The sequence below is a fragment of the Sinocyclocheilus rhinocerous genome, unplaced genomic scaffold (genome assembly GCF_001515625.1).
Source record: "Sinocyclocheilus rhinocerous isolate Xijiao unplaced genomic scaffold, SAMN03320098_v1.1 scaffold774, whole genome shotgun sequence".
In the NCBI taxonomy this organism is placed as follows: Eukaryota; Metazoa; Chordata; class Actinopteri; order Cypriniformes; family Cyprinidae; genus Sinocyclocheilus; species Sinocyclocheilus rhinocerous.
The window spans coordinates 75,920-96,039 of NW_015644352.1; the positions used below are offsets into that span (position 1 = coordinate 75,920).

Below are 20,120 nucleotides of genomic sequence, written 5' to 3' on the forward strand. Positions count from 1 at the left end.
TCACATATTTGAATCGATTTTCAACCGGCTCGCGGTTAATCGTTACATCCCTAATAATTTCGTAAATCGCTTCAACAATTATGAACAAAACGGCATCACGTATTTATGCGTTGCTTAATACAAAGAGCCGAATCGCCCATCACACAGATTGCCTTTAAAAACATGAGATGCAGTGAAAGTGATGCAGTGTCCGTCTAAAAAAATGCGTTGAATATGCGTTCTGTGTGAATGGCTTGGTTTCGGTTTTAACCTAACAAATGAGATCACTGAGGACCTCAGAAAAAGAGTTGGTGTTGCTAGAAAAGGTTTCAAAGCCATCTCTAAAGAGTTTGGACTCCACCAAAATGCAGCAAGACTACGACTCCAAGCACACAAGTCGTTCAACCAAAGAATGGTTAAAGAAGAACGACGTTAATGTTTTTGAATGACTGAGTCAAATTCTGGACCTTAATCCAATTGAAATTTTGTACTGATGAGCTTTGTAAAAATTGACGCGTTTCAGAAAGGCGGGGCATAGAGGAGAAACAATAATGTACATTGTGGAAAATAATGCCGCATAAACACTTTGCATTACACCAAATACATGAAATAATGTTCTTTTTAGCAACATCATATGACCCCTTTAACACCGGATAATTTTTCTAAGTACAAAGTATATATTTTTGTCTCCTTTGTTTGATTGGTTTCTCTTTGTCTGCTTTCAGGATTTGTGTGAAAATCTAATTGTTTTGGGTCATATTTATGCAGAAATATAGACAATTCTAAAGGGTTTACAAACTTTCAAGCAGCACTGTATATTAATATATGTTTTTATAATAGATGTGTAATATTATTATGTCTCTCACATTTAAGGCTACACCTGTGGCTGTGAAACGGTCAATCACTTTTAGGAAAATTGCACCCAGAAAAACTCAGGTATTTCTAACAAACTCTACCCAGTTTTTTTTTTTGGACTCTACCAAAAATACACAATGTTGTCCTTTAGGCCCTGTCTGACAGTAACAAGGAGAATGTGGAAAGATTATCTGAAGTGCCGACAAAGCTGTCCAGAGTCTTGACATCGTCCCCAGCTGTGGCAACAGTGCCCAAGGCAGCTGTCCTCTCGCCCATCCTGCCTACTTCATCTCCATCTTCTCAGCCCAAAGAATCGGAGCAGGACCCTGTTTGGTCCCAAAAAGTGCGACGCTCTTACAGTCGCTTGAGTATGGGGGAGAAGTCCTTTGAAATCCCCAAATCCCATCATGCACCTTCCACTTCTCCCAACAACCGAGAGACCCTGTTTGGTTTTGAGAGGCTTCAGACTCCAGAGGTGATGCGCAAAACTGAGGGATCTAGAGTAGCTCCTCTGGGCTCTATGTCCATCTCACTGGGTTCTTTCAACATCTCCGCTGCTGAAGACAGCACGTCAAACCCACCAGAAATTGATCCAAACATCCCGGGTGTGTGTCTGGGGAAGAAGACAACCAGGCGGAAACGCGTACAACAGATAAAGGTGAGAGTGAGTCGGGGAAGAAGAAGAGTGTGTAAAATGGAAATTTGCTAACAATGCACTCAGTCTCAAGCCATCCAAGATGTAGATGAATGTTTCTTCATCAGAACAGATTTGGAGAAATGTATCATTACATCACTTGCTCACCAATGGATCCTCTGCAGTGAATGGGTGCCACCAAACAGCTGATAAAAACATCACAATAATCCACAAGTAATCCACAAAACTCCAGTCCATCAATTAATGTCTTGTGAAGTGAGAAGCTTTGTGTTTGTAAGAAACCGATCCATCTAGAAGACGTTTTTAACTTCAAACTGTTACTTCTGACCAAAAAAACGAGTCCTCTATCAGTGATATTCATTTCTCCAGTGAAAAAGTCATCTTGTCTGAATCAGGAGAATGCAAATATGCATAGATCATGTACTTCTGTCAAGCAAAAATGGTCCAGAGCAGTTCTAAACAAACATGTTGGCAGATTTTGATGTGAGAGGACAACACCAGAGAAAGTGTTATTATGAACTATAGACTCAGAAGTAGTGGTTTATAGAGAAAATGCCTGAACACTGGATTTATTTATTTCAAACATGCAGATTTTCACTTCACGAGATGTTAATTGATGGACTGGAGTGGTGTAAATTGCTTGTGGATTATGGTGATGTTTCTATCAGCTTTGAGTTCTAATTCTGATGGCACCCATTCACTGCAGAGGATCCATTGTGATATAATGCAAAATTCCTCCAAATCTTATCTACATGTTGGATGGGCCGAGGGTGAGTAAATGTTCAGCAAAATGTAATTATTGAAAATATATATATATTTTTTAGAAATTGTAAAAAAAAAAAAAAAAAACAGTTCCAAAAGGGAGTTTTTGCAGTGATGCCATAAAGAACCATTTTGGTTCCCCAAAGAACCTTTCAGTGAACAGTTCTTAAAAGAATGAATTTTGTTTCTTAGTGTGAAGAATGTTTTAATAATCTAAAGAACCTTTTTCACTATAAAAAAGCTTTTGTGTAATGGACAGATTCCATGGATGTTGAAAGCACGTATAAAGAATCTTTAATAGTGTACCGTAATTTCTACTTCAAGTGGAATTGCATAAATGAATTTCAAACAGGGTTGCCTCATTAAATGCTTCTTGTTTATTTACTTAGATTGGTTTTAATTTTTCTCCTGCTCTTTCAGATGTCAGAGTTGGACAATCTTGCAGCAAAGATGAATGCTGAGTTTGAGGAAGCCGAAAGTTTTGAACTGGTTGTTGAATGAAATTTCTAAAGTGCCCCACACGTTCAGGACATTTTCAGGACACGTCAGACTTTTCAACTTATTACTTTTATTATTGTTCATTATGCTTACTGCCCTCTGTTTCTTCCTGCTTGCAAAATCTTAACTAAAAGCATGTTTTAAGAGATCAAGCTGTTTTGTTGTTCTGATCATTTTTCACAATGTCACAATCATCAGTAAATCTCTAAATGACAATGTTGAAAAACATGTTGGTCTTTCTTTGGTTATTTCAGTGTTTGTTTTTTTTTCATATTTGATGAATCAGTTTTGTTAAAAACTTTTGTTCTTTTATTAAATAGTGTTTTGGAGTAGTAGCCTGTCAAAGTTGAAAGTGTGCATCCTGTTGTTAAAAGTTTCAAGTATTTTTTCCTATGATAAAATGTCGGCAGAAGGGATGATCACTGGTATAATATGTAATACTCTTTTCATATTACCTATATTAATAAATCCTGTCTGGCTAAATTACACGTTTAAAAAATGTATTTTGGTCTTTTTAAATTATTGATTAATTGAGCTATAGATATTTTAAATGTTTTAAAATATTTTTTTTTATGGGAACCGAATACTAACAGAAATCAGTGCGTTGAGCAATCATTGCTGCATGTTGTGATTTCACCACTAGAGTGAGCACTTGATCATCATAGTATTCATATGTGCATCTATTGTTTACTCTGTTCCAACATGGTTCCAGAACATTTGTTTTGTGGTATGCAGTGTGATCAGCATGTCAACACAATCTGTAGTGGATCAGTGCATGCTAAGGAGTCTGTGAGAGACTGATGTGGGGCCTGTACCATGAAGCCGGATTAGCTGGCTAGCCAGGTAAATTTCAGTTTTTATTACATTATTTTCATGTCCACTATAATGGACAACAGGACTGAAGAAAAAAAAAAATCCACATATATTAACCATACATAAGTAGAGCTTGAGCACTATAGTTGAACTAGTGTTTAAGATTTTGAAAAAAACACATACTATAAGAATGAACAATGCAGTAAGAATGTGGGGAAAAAAGGTAAGATGATATGAAGTCTCAAAAAAACCTGTTTGATCCTTTTTGTTGGTTGAAGTGGGTGAATCTGAGTATATGTATAAATGTCTTTGTGTGTATGTGAATGGGTTTATGTGGCAGGTTATGGGGTTAGAGATCTCAAACTGAAATTGTACCAATCAGATCTGAGCAAAGTGACATGTCTGACGCAAAAAAAAGTCACTCCCCCAGTTTCTCTTTCTCCAATTTAAAGGTCACTATATAGTACCAATAAAATAAAAAATCCTGTGTTCTGCAACTCTGAAAGATCTTCAAAATAACTTTGAATATTATCATTTGGCATTAATTTTATAATAGGTGCAAGTTGATGAGGCTACCATAAACATAAATCTGCATATAAAAGGTCAAATGAGGACTTCCTCCTCTTGTTGTCTGGTTGGTTAGTCATGTCTCTCTTTTGTGATGCCTGTAGCTCAGTCAGATTAAGTTAGGAGTCATATCTTCACCTGGTCTGATTTTATAATTGTGAGACCAAAGATTTCTTGTAATCAAGCAACTAAACGTGATTCACTTGCACACGTGTATCTTGTTTAGGTAGGCATTTGTGTCAGTTATCTTGCCTGCAAACTTCACCTAGCCTAGGTTGTTAAACAATGATGGGGTGAATACTTATCAGTTTCTTTATATTTGTATATTTCATTTTAAAATGACAGAGAATTACACTGGGACAGAAAAATCCAATATGGCACTACAGCACAGAAGTACAAAAATAATCAATGAGGGGTGAATAGTTCCTGAAGACACGTTGGCAATGAATTCACATACTGTAATGTCCTTGTGTGAATTCTGGTATTATATAATATGAGGAAGTTGATAGGAAATTATCATCCTTGTATGGCTTTTCATTTAGGACTCAGCTGTGATTTGGGTCTGTGTCTATTTGTTCTTTTTCTGAAGGTTAAATTTCATTCCAGGTTGACATTGATTATGGTTGGGTGCCTGACCAGTGTTACATAATTGATCATTGATGGTTTCTAGCATGGAATGGAATGAACAAATACATACCTACCCACAAACCCTGGAGATGCCCTTACAGTTTCATAGTTTTTTTTTTCATCTATGGCATCAGTGCTGTAATTAGGATGGCTCACATAGTTAAATGGTGGCATGGATGGTGAGGGCAAACATGTGCCTGTGAACGTGTATTATGATTAATGTTGTAAATTCAAATTGATTCTCAATGATTCCATTCTCAGACTGAATCATCAGCCCTGTTGCATTAACATATGCATCAATAGTGATGACAGATACAAGCCCAGGCCTGAAGCAAAGGAAACCGTGAACCATAGTGCAATATGTATATGTCAAGTTACTAATTTATCAGTGTTTTATTAAAACGGCAAAAAATATGTACAAGGTCAAATTAAAAGATGAGACTCACTTGGTGAAAAATTTATTTATACTTATATATGATTTCTAAAGACCTAAAAGCATAATTGAAAAACATTATGCATGCAGCTTATTTTATCTGATGGCCCCCAAAATTAAAAGAGGCAGCCACTAGTGCCTACCATGGAAAATAATCTCCCCTTCAAACGTTATTTTAGCTGTGAATTGATGTTATTGTCATTGCTGCGCAAATTTGCCATGGGCACTTCAGACAATGAGATAGGAATTATTGACATCTGGTGCTCGCACTGTGCTGATGACTGTTGGAAAATCAGCCATGTCAGATAAAAGGGACGGATAGACATGGATAGAAAAGTTGTGAAAATGCCAGAGCTCTCATCTCTCTTGAACCCTTCAAGAAAGCAACATTTGTTTGCTCAAAGTTGCATTTGTTTGAAATTAAGAATTGAAATTGTGCTTTTAAATTGATATTACAAAATATTTATTTTTCTTTAATCCTTTGAGGAGGTCTGGATTCTTTTCTCTCTTTTGAACATTTTGCGGTAAGATATTGCAATATCACATAGCTAACTTGTAACGGTTTCTATTTTATGTTAATTTAAAAAATATGAGGTATGTTTTACAATTTTGTCTGACACCTGTAAGTATTTTCTTTTAATTCCTGTTTATATTTCTTAGATCAAGTATACTGTATATTATATAAACCCATTTGTTTAGATCTAAAATCTAAATGCCAATTTATAAAATGTCAGTAATTCAGTCAGATATTCCATGCTTTACCACGTGCACAATTTGTTTGTTGCTTTGTAACTGGCAATACATATTTTTACATTTTAAATTACCACTACCAAATTTTACTATATCTATTATGTATTCCCACAGTACTTTCCATTACACTTTTGGATTATTTGTTGCTCAGGAAACAAGCAGTTGTACAAAGCAAGAACAATTTAATTCAATTAAATTCTCTTTCTGAGGAGAAGCAAGAATATAGACAATGGCTCATCATCAGATACATCACCATAGTCAACACCATCATCATCACCAGCATCGCCACTCGTCTCATCGTCACCAACATCACCATCGTGGTGCACACCTTCCAGAGGAAAATGAGGATAAAAGGTAATAAAAATATATATATTTGTAAGAAAAGAAAGCATTTTTAAAATGTATATATAAATATAAACATTCACAATGTATATACAAATGGTTGTTATCTTGAAGCACAAAAACTTAGCAATATTAGAAACAACAGTACATTCTTAAAGCTGCATTCCGTTCTTTCTTTGGTTAAAAATTATCCAAGATCAATTACTGAGCATGTACATGATCAATCAGTGTTCAAAACGATCTCCTACCTTCAACAATTCATAATGGTAAGCTTGTAATAATGTTTTCCAAGTTTGCCGCTATTCGTCATTTTTCGTCACGTCTGTATATATAAAGGAGTCCCGGCTAGTAGGCTATATTGGATGTGTGAATGCTGGCAGGTGGCGGATCATTTGTAGCCTCTTCTTACAGCAGCTGGAATAATTAAACTTGTCATTTTAGAATGAGTTTTTAGGAAATTGATTAAATTGCTTTTTTAGGTTAAAAGAACAATTTCTTTCGATGACATTTGATGACAATTAGGTATTAGATTATACAGAAATTGAAATCTACAGATAACACTAAAACACACTAAATATGTAGTCACACAATGCTGATGTTGTTACCATTAACAATTTGAGAACAAAGTATAACAATAATAATAATTTGCACTGTTTGACGTGATCTGAGCTAAATTTGCGATTGTTAGATTTAATCACCATTGGTAGCACAATTTATTGGAAAACTTTTTTTTTCTTTTTTCAGTTGGTCAGAACAAAACTGGCAGACATGTTACTTACTTTTCAGATGATATTTTCCAGCGAAACTTCTTATTTTGGACATACTTCCAAGACGTAGTATCTGTAATTCCGAAGTACAGTGAATGTCCACACTGATGAGTTGACTGACAGCCATCACATACACCTTAAAACATTAGATACAGCTGCGCTGAGGAGCCGTACTGATGCACAACCCACGCAAAGATGATAATTCCACAAATAACTGCAACTGCAGGTTTCGATCATGGCGACAAAGAGGCAAAACTTACAGACTGCAGCTTTAAGAAAATGTGTGCTGTTGCTAAACAGTTGCTAAGGTATTCAGGGTGGTTTCTAGGGCTTTGCTAGGTTGTTGCTAGGGTCTCCTGAGTGGTTGTTGACTAGCCCAAATCAAAAGAAAGCACATGGTTTTAGGTATCATTCATGTCTATGTAACCCCTCTGGTTCTACTCGCCACACACCAAACAGCATTTAAGCTGGTGTATCCAGCATGGGAGGTGGGCACACTAACAAGGTTGGTAAAGACCACAAGCTCTAGCGTTAGTCGTTACTGTGCCTCTTGAGATCAGGGGAGTGAAGTTTACCTGCACAGCTCTTACTAGCTGGCCTCTTTTACACTCACCCCCTTAAACCTCACCTCCATCCAGGTCACGCCACCAACGCAACCCCTACGGTTCTATTTGACCATGGGATTCCAACTGGAGTTTCCGGCATGGGAGGTGGGCACGCCAACAAAGACGCAAAAGACTGCAGCCTCTAGTGTCAGTTGCTAGTGCCCCTTTTGAAATCAGAGGAGTGAGGTTTACTCTTACTAGCTGGCCTCCATTACATCTACAGCACAAATGAGTGTGGAATGAATTTATACATAAGTAATGGGGTTTTAATAAGTAATAGTAGTAGTAACTAATAATTAGTACCTTAGTAAGATCCACTGATTATTTTTTCTTTTCTTTTATCTATAGTGCTTCAGATGCCAGCAGTGGTCGTCATCACAGTCATGAGCATTATAACCATCATCACCCCCAAACTGATAGCCATCATCATCATTATCCACAACATCAGGATAAACATCACAAACCGAAAAAGAAAACTCACTCTAAAGCTTCAGTCACTTCCTCAAACTCTTCTGGGTCTTCCTCTAGTTCTTTGTCAAAGTCTTCATCAAGCTCATCCAGTTCTGATTCCTCTTCTTCTGATTCCTCTTCCTCCAATTCCTCTTCATCTTCTTCCTCCAAATCATATTTCTCCAATTCTAGCTTTTCTTCTTCCTCTTCCTCTGGTTCATGTTCTTCGTGGTCTTCCGAATCCAGTCTGGAAAATGCCCCTTTGCCTACTGAGTCCAAGCGAGCTATTCAACATCCAAAGCACTCACAATCATGTATGGATATCAGCAGAGGACGGAGAGCCTTTGAGGATGATGAGGATGATGTAGATACAATGCCTTTATTGGATGCTGATGGCCAACTGAAGAAGTCCACAAGCATGGAAAAGAACCTGACTGTCAAAGAAAAAAGTGCAGGGACTGCCAAGAAGACTGCAACAAATTCTCAGCAAAAGAATGAAAAGGGCAATAAGGGGCAACAATATAATTGTGCGAAAAGGGGCTGCAAACATAAGAAAGACCAAGTCTATGGAGGTTTTGTCAAGGCAAACAGATCATGCTTGTGTTGGAGACTTGGATGAGAAAGGGCTGGAGAAAAGGAAACAAGAGGCTCATAAGAACTTTGTGAAGGAGAAGATGAAGTTTTCTGCCTTTCTGAATGAAATCACAAGGCAGGTACTTAGCCCATCAAGACTTACATCACTTGGGGTAACAGATGTTCACAGGCCCTTGAGCCCTGGTCAAACTTCAACATCTCCAAAGGCATTGTCTCCTAAGCCTGAACATAAAAAAGAAAAGAAGTCAAAAATGACCAGAAGCTGGGCTGGAAGTAGTGCTAGCTCCATAACATCAACTGCTCACTCCCATGTCAGCAAATACTCGCACTCTAGTAAGCATTCTCACTCAAGTAAGCACTCTCACTCAAGTAAGCGCTCCCATTCCAATCGGCACTCACATTCAAGCAAGACCTCCTGCTCGAACAAACATTCTTATCCTGAAAGGGACCTCATCTATCAACAACAGCACCAGGCTGTTCCCAGGCATCGACGTGACAGTGGAAAAAGTGATATAAGCTATACTAGTTCTTCTTCAAAAGGTCTTTCATCTGGGACTGAACATGGCCACACAAGTCAGAAAAAGCACCAAACTGCCCCCAAAGAAAATTTCAATTCACTGAATCATCGAACTTCACACCACAAATCGTCTCCATCACACCACCATTACAACGAAGATAATCATAGCTCGCCTTCATGTCCTTGTTCTCCAGAAACAGAAAACCACCATCATCATGCCCATCCAGAATCTCATCACCATCATGCCCATTCAGAATCTCATCACCATCATGCCCATCCAGAATCACATCACCATCATGCCCATCGAGATTCCCAACACCACCATGCCCATCCAGAATCTCATCACCATCATTCCCATCCAGAATCTCATCACCATCACGCCGATCCAGAATCACATCACCATCACGCCCATCCAGAATCTCATCACCATCACGCTCATCCAGAATCTCATCACCATCACGCCCATCCAGAATCTCAACACCATCATTCCCATTCAGAATCTCATCACCATCATGACCATCCAGAATCACATCACCATCATGACCTTCCAGAATCTCATCACCATCATTCCCATCCAGAATCTCATCACCATCACGCCGATCCAGAATCACATCACCATCACGCCCATCCAGAATCTCATCACCATCACGCTCATCCAGAATCTCATCACCATCACGCCCATCCAGAATCTCAACACCATCATTCCCATTCAGAATCTCATCACCATCATGACCATCCAGAATCACATCACCATCATGACCTTCCAGAATCTCATCACCATCATTCCCATCCAGAATCTCATCACCATCATGCCCATCCAGAATCTCATCACCATCATGCTCATCCAGAATCTCATCACCATCATGCCCAACCAGAATCCATTCACCATCATGTCCATTCAGAATCCCATAACCATCATGCCCAACTAGAATCTCAACACCATCATGTCCATTCAGAATCTCATCACCATCATTCACCATCACATCACCACCATGAAACTAATCGTAGCCCATCACCACACCATAACTCTCTTCATTCAGATTCCCACCATCGTTCCCCTTCTCCATCACATTACCGTCATGAATCTTACCACAGTCCAATACATTCTTCTAAATCAGAAACTCACCATCATCCAGAAGCGCACCGCTATCCTTCTCACGCAGAATCACACCACCATCATCATTCACCTTCACCACCACATCCCCACCATGGAAGTCACCACACTTCATCTTCACATCATCATTCCACCCATTCAGAAACTTCCCACCACAATTCCCATCCAAAATCTCATCACTATTCGCCCCCTTCTCCTCTCCACCACCATGGAGAACACCATAGTAGTATATCTTATCTTTCTACTGACTCAGAAACACACCATCAGTTGTGTGTGAAATCTCAACACCATCATTCTGACTATGAGTCCTCTCATCCCAAGTCTCACCAGCATCATTCCCATCCTAATCACTCATCAAACCCTGATCATCACCATCACACTTCAGTTTCAGAACCAGAGCACCATAATTTCCATGATGATTTACACTCTGAAACTCACCAATACTCTCATTCACATGATGCATCCTCTACACCTGAACACCATTATCATTCTTCTCACACTGACACTCACCATAATCCTCATCAACATCACTTGTCTGACAGTCATCCAAAAAGTCCTGTACAATCTAATTCACCCCATCATTATGAATATAATCCCAATTCATATTCAGAGTCCCAAAATCACAGCACATCACATTCTAAAGGACACCTTTCCAATTTGGAATTCCACCACCAAAGTGATCACAATTCTCCAGAACCTCATCCTAACCATTTCCACTCAGGAAGTCACGATAACCCCCCTGTTGAATCCGATCATTACCGTCACCACAAGTCTCAAGAATCCCACAATTATTCCCATTCAAATGCCCATCACCATTCCAATCCAGAGACTAATCATCCTCAACATCATGAGCATTCAGAATTTCATCATCATTCCCAACCAGAATCCCACCATCATCATTCCCAAGATCACTATCATCACCATGACCATCCAGAATCGCAGAATCAACATTCCCATATGGGACATCACCAATTTCATTCTGAATCAAACCATTATCATTCCCACTTCAAAGAGGATGATCACCCAAGCCATCTTCGCCACTCACCAATTGGCCAACGGTCTACTTCTCCACATTCTAACAAGTCAGATTCATCTGCTAGCTCCACTATCCAGGACGATCAATCCACAGTGAGCTACCAAGAGTCATCCTCATTCCCAAAGGTGAGAATTTTTTCCATAGTGTTGAAGTAGAATGAAAATTTATAAAATGGATAGTTCCAGTCCTTGATTCGGATTGGTTGAGCTGCGTTCGAAGCTGTTGTAAATTGCTCTACAAACATACACCTCTTTGTTTCTGTGTGTTACTTTGCAACTACATTGTTGCAACCACAACCATTTCTGAGGAACTACATTGTTTGGCGGAGGAATGTTTTTATTAAAATCATTACATTTGATTTGCTTTGTTTTATTTTGTACAACCTTGCTACGTATATGGAATAACAGTTTTATAACAGCTAAGGGGGTTTTAGGCAACAACGACCATTAGCTGTTTGTTATAAGTTCACTGTAAACCACGGCTTCTTGGGGCTTATTGCTTTGGTATATATTTATATATACTGATGATTATTTGCTGTTGTGGTTTTCCACGTTTGACTCTGCTTTCATGTTTACACAGGAAAAGGATTCAGAATTGGAGCGGTTAATGTGAGTTTTTGTTTCTTTGCATTCTTTTTTGCATGCTGCCTGCTAAAGTACTAATTGCCTTACCTTTGGTTCTGGACATGACTTTTCAGCTTAGTCTGGGTGGTAGAGAAACAATTTGCTTTAAGACGCACTCAGATACAAATGATCCCTTCTTGGCATGTCATAGCTCATAATAGCGTTCTGTATCTTGCAGTTTGTGTTTTCTTGGAGGCATGCTTGATGGACTGTCTGTATGTTTATTCCATCCAGGATGTTACAGGAGCAGAATGAGGCTCTCTAACACAGCTTGCTGCAGACCACTATGCGAATGGAATGTATGGGAGCTGAGTTCAAAACCGGACACCAGCTCCTTGAATCTGAGTTACAAAGAACTCGCGTAGAGCTTAGCAGCTTAATGGAGTGGTTCACAAGGTGAGACATAAGACTAAACTGTACCGTGCTATCACATTCTATTCTCTTGTATTCTATTCTATTAGGCCTGCTCAAAAATACTGTTTTTAGCATAATTTGAGCTAAAACTTCATCCTTGTTTAAAAACAGTCAGGGTTTTTGGTTCTGTGGGCAATGCACATGCTTCAGCATGCACTATATACATACACTACATTAACTAATTTAGTAGACCATATATTTTAATGTTGAATAGATATATAAAGAGGATATATGAGGGGTCTCGACCATGCTGAATTTTATAACAAAGAATAATTTAAGACATTTAACAACAAATCTGTTGCTTTAGCTTTTGATGGTTTTATATAAGATTTGCTCTAACAAGAGAAACAGCACTGAAGATTTCACTTTTTCATCTGAGCTAATCCATACTTCACTCAAAAAAAGTAGTGAGCTTAATGTGCATTTGTAGTGTACTTAAAGACGGACAATTTCATGCGTCATAAACTTACGTACACTTTTAAAAGGTGCACTTTGTAATGTCAATTTAAAAGTTTTACTTTAAAGTACATTCAAATCATTATGCTTGAATAATCTTTTGTTGTTCTTTAAAGAAGAATTTTGATGTGTTGCCTAAAGCACATGTGTAAAGTTTGGTAGTATAAAACACTCACACAAACAAGAATAACAGGATATAGACTTTAATAATAAACCAGTAGACACATACCAAATAATCAAAGAGAACGACAAAGGGAGAACTAAGGGTTTACGTACACAAAGCAAACAAAGGAACTGAGGAGTTAATTAACAAGACACAGGTGAATATAATGGTGAATAAAGACAACTCAGGAAAACTTGGTCACAGGGAGCAGAACTAAAAGGAATGTCCAACTGAGGAGGGAGGGCAGGGGCTCAGGAGGAGGGCGCAGAGCAAAAGAAAAAGGCTGCGTTCCACTCACATTTAGACATGCATTTGCATCCCCACCCCTCAACTATAATATATAAATGATTTTTTTTATATACACATTTATAACATCCCAAGCATACCTATATATATATATATATATATATATATATATATATACACATATACACACACACACATATATAGAATGCTGCATCAAACAAATTCATAAGGGGAAAAATGTAGACAATAATCCAACTCCATAGCGGATGCTAAGTGATCAAGGGATTAGGACGTTCCAATTCAGCCCATTCCAAGGGTTCCACCAGAAGTGGGCACTCATGCAACATAATCAATGAAGTACATCCGAGTAAATGAGATGGAGGGAAGTTTGTGAGTGAAGGGCATTTTTAAAAAAATTGACTGGAATGCAGCCAAAGAGTCCAGGACAGAAGATACAGTCCATGGGGGAAATGGATGGTGGGAGGAGCCAGTGAGGAGCCAAGAACAGGATGGTAATCCAGAGGCCAGCCAGGATGAGGCCCCAGGGTGAAGTAAAAGGTGAGAGGAGACATGGTGGAAATGACTTGATAGGAGATGACACCCTGGGGACTACCGATGGAGATGCAGCCACGAATTATGGAGACCCAGGTGGAGCTGATAAGCCCACGCGACACTGATGGTCCTGGAAACCGAGGTGGAACCAGAGGACAGTGGCTGAACCGGTGGACCCGAGGGTGAAGGTGGAGGCAGACGGAGCCGAAGGTGCAGGCAGGTCGATGGCTAACCAAGGTGGAGCCGGAGGGATGAGGGAGCCCAGAGAAGCCATATGGCCGATGGTTTTCGGTTGAGCCAAGAGAAGGGCTAAGGTGGAGCCGAAGTGTCGACAGGCCGTGGTGGAGCAATGGGCATGGAGGCTAGAGTTGGAACCAGGGGATCCTCTGTAATGGGTGGAGTTGATGGCCTGAAGACACTGGGCAGGTCCTCCATGTCAATGCGAGCTGCAGAGGGGCTGAAGGACAGCAGCGGAAGTGGAGCTGAAGAACTGGCTGATTGAGGAGGTGGGATAGGGAGGCTCGGTGGGAACTTGGGAGACACAGGAAGCTCAGGAGACGCAGGAGAGCTGGACGGAACCAGCGGAAACTCAGGAGAATTGCAGTCAATAACATCCTCCTAAAAATGTGTCCTTAAATTCCTCAAAATATCCACCAGAAGCCATATCAGATTCACACACAGCAAGTGGGCAGGGCTTTCCTCCCAGTCCTCGAGCTCCACAAACACTCCCTCGGCGATCCACGGAGTTGCCGGCTCACGCACCTGGTCAGACTCATGCTGTGGAACGGGCTCCGGGGCGATGGCTCCCTCATACCTCTTCCTTGGTTCAGGCTCGTCCATCACAGTAGGCCGGTCTCCACGGGCTGCGATGGGCTCTAAAAGAATCCCTGTCGGTTCGCTCGCTGGTTGATGGCTGGTCTCTGGTGGCGCTGGAGTCGGAGCGGTGCTGGTGAGTTCTTCTTCAGTGGGGCAGACATTGTACGGGGATCCGTTGCACACCAGCACCCACTCAACAAATTTGGTGAAAAATTCCAAAGGACCCACACCGGGCAGTTGAGCCTTTGTTTGCTTGTTCATACTGGCCAGGTAGAATGAGCACAAAGAGCAATTGGGAAAGGTTGTTAGGCTCGCCAGATAGAGGAATCCACAGGTGTGGGCCTCGAGGCTTTTCTGCTCCTGTTCCAAGCATAGCAGTAGTACAGCAAGTGAGTCCATGCTGATCAGTAAAGGGTCCGTTCTTCTGTAATGTTTGGTAGTATAAAACACTCACACGATATGAATAAGACTATAATACGAAGAAATAGACTATAATACGAAGAAATAGTCTATAATAATAAACCAGTAGATAATGTACATACAAAATAATCAACAAGAACAGACAGAGATAAAGGCAGAACTAAGGGTTTAAGTACACAAAGCAAACAAAGGAACTGATGAGTTAATTAACAAGACAGGTGGATATAATGATGAATAAAGACAACTCAGGAAAACTAGGTCACAGGGAGCAGAACTAAAACCAATAAAAACAGAACATACTAGACATGTAACATCATGTAAAGAACTTGATTATAATTTTAACTGTGGTGTTATTTGGTATGATAATTTATACATGATGAGCTATTAATTATTAAATCACATATAAAGATGTACTTAAGTGGTTCAGAAAACACTCTAAAGTTCAGCTAATTGCATTTAATAAAAATGTAAATGTTAATATATTTTCATATAATTCCAATTCATTGAATCAGTTAAAACACCATATTCAGTTTGCACTTAAGTTTATTCTTTTAAAGTATATTATTTTCATAATAAATCATCTTTTCAAAATTTGGCTAAAGTGTACTTATTTTTTTACAAGGGTGAGTGAGCTATTTATGCTTTGAATCTCTGTTTAACCATGAGGTAAGCTTGCACTTTTCAAAAGGGTGATTGTAATGTTATTTCTGTTTTTAGTCAAAGACAAATTGTATATTTGTCATTATTTAAAATAAAACCTGGACCAACCAATCATTGATTTGCTTTAAACCAGGGGTGTCAAACTCAAACTAAATTCCTAGAGGGCCGCAGCCCTGCAGAGTTTAGCTCCAACCCTAATTAAACACACCTGATCCAGATAATCAGGTCCTTCAGACGAACCCTGCGTTCCATTCGGAAAGGCTCATCCCTATGCCCTAATCCCTTCAAAGTGTTTAATAATTTATGCATTTAGCAGAAGCTTTTATCCAAAGCGACTTACAGTGCATTCAGGCTATATATGTTTTACCAGTATGTGTGTTCCCTGGGAATCAAACCCACAACCTTTTGCACTGCTAACACAATGCTCTACCACTGAGCTACAGGAACAGTTTTCCCTCCGGAGTGAGAGCTTCAAAGGGTTGGGGGACCAAACAACTGTTTCTTGAAGTGCCCTTCTGCGTCATCATCACGTGCCCACACGGAGGCACCGTCATCATGCAAAGAATCTGCGCAAAGGATCATGGGAGCCCGAAGTGTCCATCAGTTGTAGCCTTCAAAATCCTTCATTCCGAAGGGCCCTTTGAAGTGGCCAGTTTTTAGCACTTCGGTTTGGAACGACCCTTTAATATGGCGGCCATGATTGTTTTCACTCCGAAGTGCCCTTCGGAGGGCGATATATCACGTTTGGAACGCACCGTTATTTGAAAACTACATGGTATGTGTGTTTGAGCAGGGTTGGAACTAAACGCTGCAGGGCTGCAGCCCTCCAGGAACTGAGTTTGACACCCCTGCTCTAAACCATGCTTAATGTAGTGCTACCCAGTCTGTGTTTAGAACATGAAATTTGTAGTTTTTTCAAAGTATTCATGTGAATATATTATATAGATTTCTATGTCTTTCTATTTCATCAGACTTCAGGACAACTACTCCTGCACAAAACAAACCAATCACCTTCTGGAGAAAAAACTGCATTGTGTGGTAAAGCCCAATTTAACCCTTCAGACTTATTTAATTGTTCCAGCCTAATTAAGCCCATTTATTTAAATGGATTAATAATTACATTATATCAGTAGGCCATTGGTTTACATAAAAACTTTAAAATTCCAACAAATTATTATTGACTGTATTCACTTTCCTGTCTTTTTTGCTACTTCAATTTAGGCTCAAAATATGGATGGAGAGCGAGAGCGACTGAACGAGAGGATCTCAGAGCTCACAGAACAACTGTCTGCAGCAAAGACAACCATCCAAAGTCTAGAGACCATTAATGTGAGAGTTTGATTTCATTATAATTAGTAATATTCATATTTGACGCCCTTCATAGTACATAGTTAATTTAAATATTTCCATTCAAAAATATCATAGCTCAGTCAAGATACTGAAGGGGCTATTTTACAAAAATAAATAAAGATTGTGAGAAAAACTCACAGTGAGGAATTTTGTGATTTCATTCCCTTTAATAGCAAATTTATTTTAGAAATAAAAAGCATACTGACATTTGTATATTTTGCTTTTGGAAATGTTCCTCACAACATTTGGTCTTATTATTCAAATCTTTTGTATTACATAAACTCTTACATACAATATTTAGTTCATTCGTGCTTATTTCAAATATGTCTCTAACGAGAATTAGTTGGCTTAATTTAAAAACATTCCTGTACCTATAGGTGACATCAATGCTACAGGATGCCCTGGTGAAACATTTGAAGTCTGATGATCCCATCACTCCACTTCCAGTTGCACCACCTCCAGCTCAGTTCATGGACAGTAATCATTATGACAAAATCTCCATGCATGCCGATGACCAATTGCTGGGAACCCTCCCAGAGGAGGAGGAATCTGATTGGTCAGAAATGGGAGAGGAGGCACAAAACTGCATCCCGAGAGGTTCACAGGGAAGTCATGGAAATGCGTCGTATTTCCAATGGCAACAGAGCCAAGGCGGTTGGGAGGGGGTGAACCAGTATTCGAAGGGAATCATAGATACAGAGAGCGAATCTGGGGGCGAGGAAAGCAAATGTTATCAAGCTCATCATGGCCTACAGATACCACATCTCAAATTCACCGTTCACCCTGAAACCCTACCGGTTCCTATCGAGGATGCCAGCCTGGCTCGCTTCAAGTAGAGTCCTGATGGTCCAGTATTCGATAGCTATCAGATCATAGAGGTACGTAACCTGGGCTCTCCCATTCGCGTGCTCTCTGCTAGCCTGGAAGAGATCCATTCCATTGTGCTTCTGAAGCAGCAAGAGCAGCAGCAGGATCATCACGGCCATCTGAGGAGCGATAAATCCATGATGGACCTCTACCAGTCACAAGCCGGCACCAGATAAGTGTTGTACGCAGATGAGATGGTATGTAATTGGAGAGAAGTGAACAGCTATGGTGCTGGAGAGGATAGAAATGGGATGGTTGGTCTGGAGTCTGCTCAAAAAATGCTCAACCACTTTAGTGGGGAGAGTACACACTTGTGATTAAAGGGACATTTTAGAATGAGGAATGTTTACTATATATTGATAATTATAGTACTTATGTAGAAAATATTAGTGGTGAAGTACAGGTTAGCCACTTTGGCAACTTACATTTTATCACTGGTGCATGAAAAAATTGGAAGAAAATAGTGAGGAAAAATCATAATGTGTTTATTTTTAATTAAATGGCAAAAAGTGGGATTTTAAGTTGAGATTTTGTGAAGCTGTAACTTTCCACCTGCTATTAAATTTGACGTAATTTAAAAAGTATTAATACTTTAATTTTTAATGTTTGAGTTCTGGAACATTAATTAATTAGTCATTGTAATCTTTCACCAAAATGTAACTTGCTTCACCTCTAAAACAACTGTCAGCTGGCATCACTTGCTAATAATGCTAAGGCTAATAATAACCAAATAGCTATTTAGGCATTGCTTTAGGCTACTGTATATAAAATAGTATAAAATCTTACTAATAGTTAATGCAGCAATTTAATGCTGGTTGATGTTTATTAAGAAAAAAAGAGATTTAAAAAAGAAGCATTAACTATATATGCCAAGATAGTTTAACTTGGCTTTCAGCCTCGCTTCCCAGCAAATAGAGGCTCCAATAAATATGAGGATCAGCTGTATGCTCACAATTTAGGACTGCTTGCGCTCTGTTTACGTTCTAATTAATTCCCAATGGATAAAATCAAGCCCCCACCTTTTCCCCGGAATATGCAGTTTTTAGTATAGGAAAAATGTCTCATTAGAGAAGTAAAATTGACTGCATATGCTGTTTCATTGAAGATTGTTCTGTTTAGTTTAGAATCACAATAACCGATATTTCTAAGGTTCTCTTCCAGCATCTGGTCCATCTTGTTTTACCTGTCTTTTACCTGTGTTGTTGAAGTAGGTAGTTTTTTGGTTTGGTATATAAAGACAAAATACTGCATCAAATAATGAACAAAAGCTACAAAAAACAAAACAAAACAAAAACAAAACTGCTCCTTAGATATTTATTCCTATTTATTAAATATAATGCTTTGTTTGAGTACATGTGCTAATGTATTTGTAATTCTTCTAATACTCTTACATCTATATTTTACTCTTTATTTCTATATTAGCTTTATTTGTGTATGACAAACATGGCAGCATCATGAAGAAGTATGAATATGTAAAACTATTGTTAACTTATAACTATAAAAGCTATAGTTAAAGGCAGGGCCGGATTTATGCATAGGCATTCTAGGCACGTGCCTATGTTTGCTCGCCCGGGGGGTGGGGCCCAAACACAATGAAGAGATAAATAATATTTTTGTTATACTATGGGATATCTACAACAGTAAAAGAACCAAAACCCCAGAAGACATTGAGCAAATAAATATAACAAACAATAGGGTAAAAATGACAAACTATTTCCATGTTTTCCACCTTTTTTATGTACGGAAGTCATGCTTTCTTTATCCCGTTCCCTCTCACAGACGCACACACAGTACAGACACACAGTCGCGCACACACGCGGAGACGCGAACAGAAACTTGTCATCAGCGCTGCCCCGCGAATTTATCAGTAAAAAAAGTTTTGCAGCTGAAAAGCTACATGATATTTCTCTCAGTAGTGAGGTTCTTGAAGCAGTTCAACTTAAAGATTCGCTATTAGTAGACGCTGCTGCTGAACGCTGCTGAGAGACGCACAGATGCAAGTATTCACACGCACTTAATCTCTCTCTCTCTCTCTCTCTCTCTCTCTCGTTAGACTGCATTAATAACTGCATTAGCCTGCATATCAATGGCTCAAGCCTCTGTTATTAGCTCTAAAATGATGTTTTGGAATTTGCAACGGAAGGTTTGGGATGACGTTCGTAAAAAATGTGTTCAACATATGAGATTTC

General features: G+C 39.2%; 2 protein-coding genes across 2 annotated transcripts in view; both read left to right on the forward strand.

The window, feature by feature from the left end:
- The window catches only part of cdca5 (cell division cycle associated 5), a 6,763-nt gene extending 3,798 nt beyond the window's left edge, over window positions 1–2,965 (forward strand). Inside the window, exons 4-6 of the mRNA XM_016575829.1 lie at window positions 853–915; window positions 986–1,492; window positions 2,672–2,965. Of these exons, the coding sequence (XP_016431315.1) occupies window positions 853–915; window positions 986–1,492; window positions 2,672–2,752 (651 nt within the window). The 3' untranslated portion in view covers window positions 2,753–2,965. The remainder of the gene's footprint in view (window positions 1–852; window positions 916–985; window positions 1,493–2,671) is intronic.
- Window positions 2,966–5,528: 2,563 nt separating this feature from the next.
- Window positions 5,529–18,773, forward strand: LOC107758159 (LIM domain-containing protein A-like). The gene is given in 9 exon segments (XM_016575827.1): window positions 5,529–5,713; window positions 6,054–6,293; window positions 8,002–8,635; window positions 8,637–11,489; window positions 11,944–11,972; window positions 12,222–12,383; window positions 16,686–16,752; window positions 16,936–17,043; window positions 17,442–18,773. Coding segments are annotated over 8 exon segments (4,785 nt in total). The 5' UTR covers window positions 5,529–5,713; window positions 6,054–6,168; the 3' UTR covers window positions 18,249–18,773.
- Window positions 18,774–20,120: the final 1,347 nt, after the last annotated feature.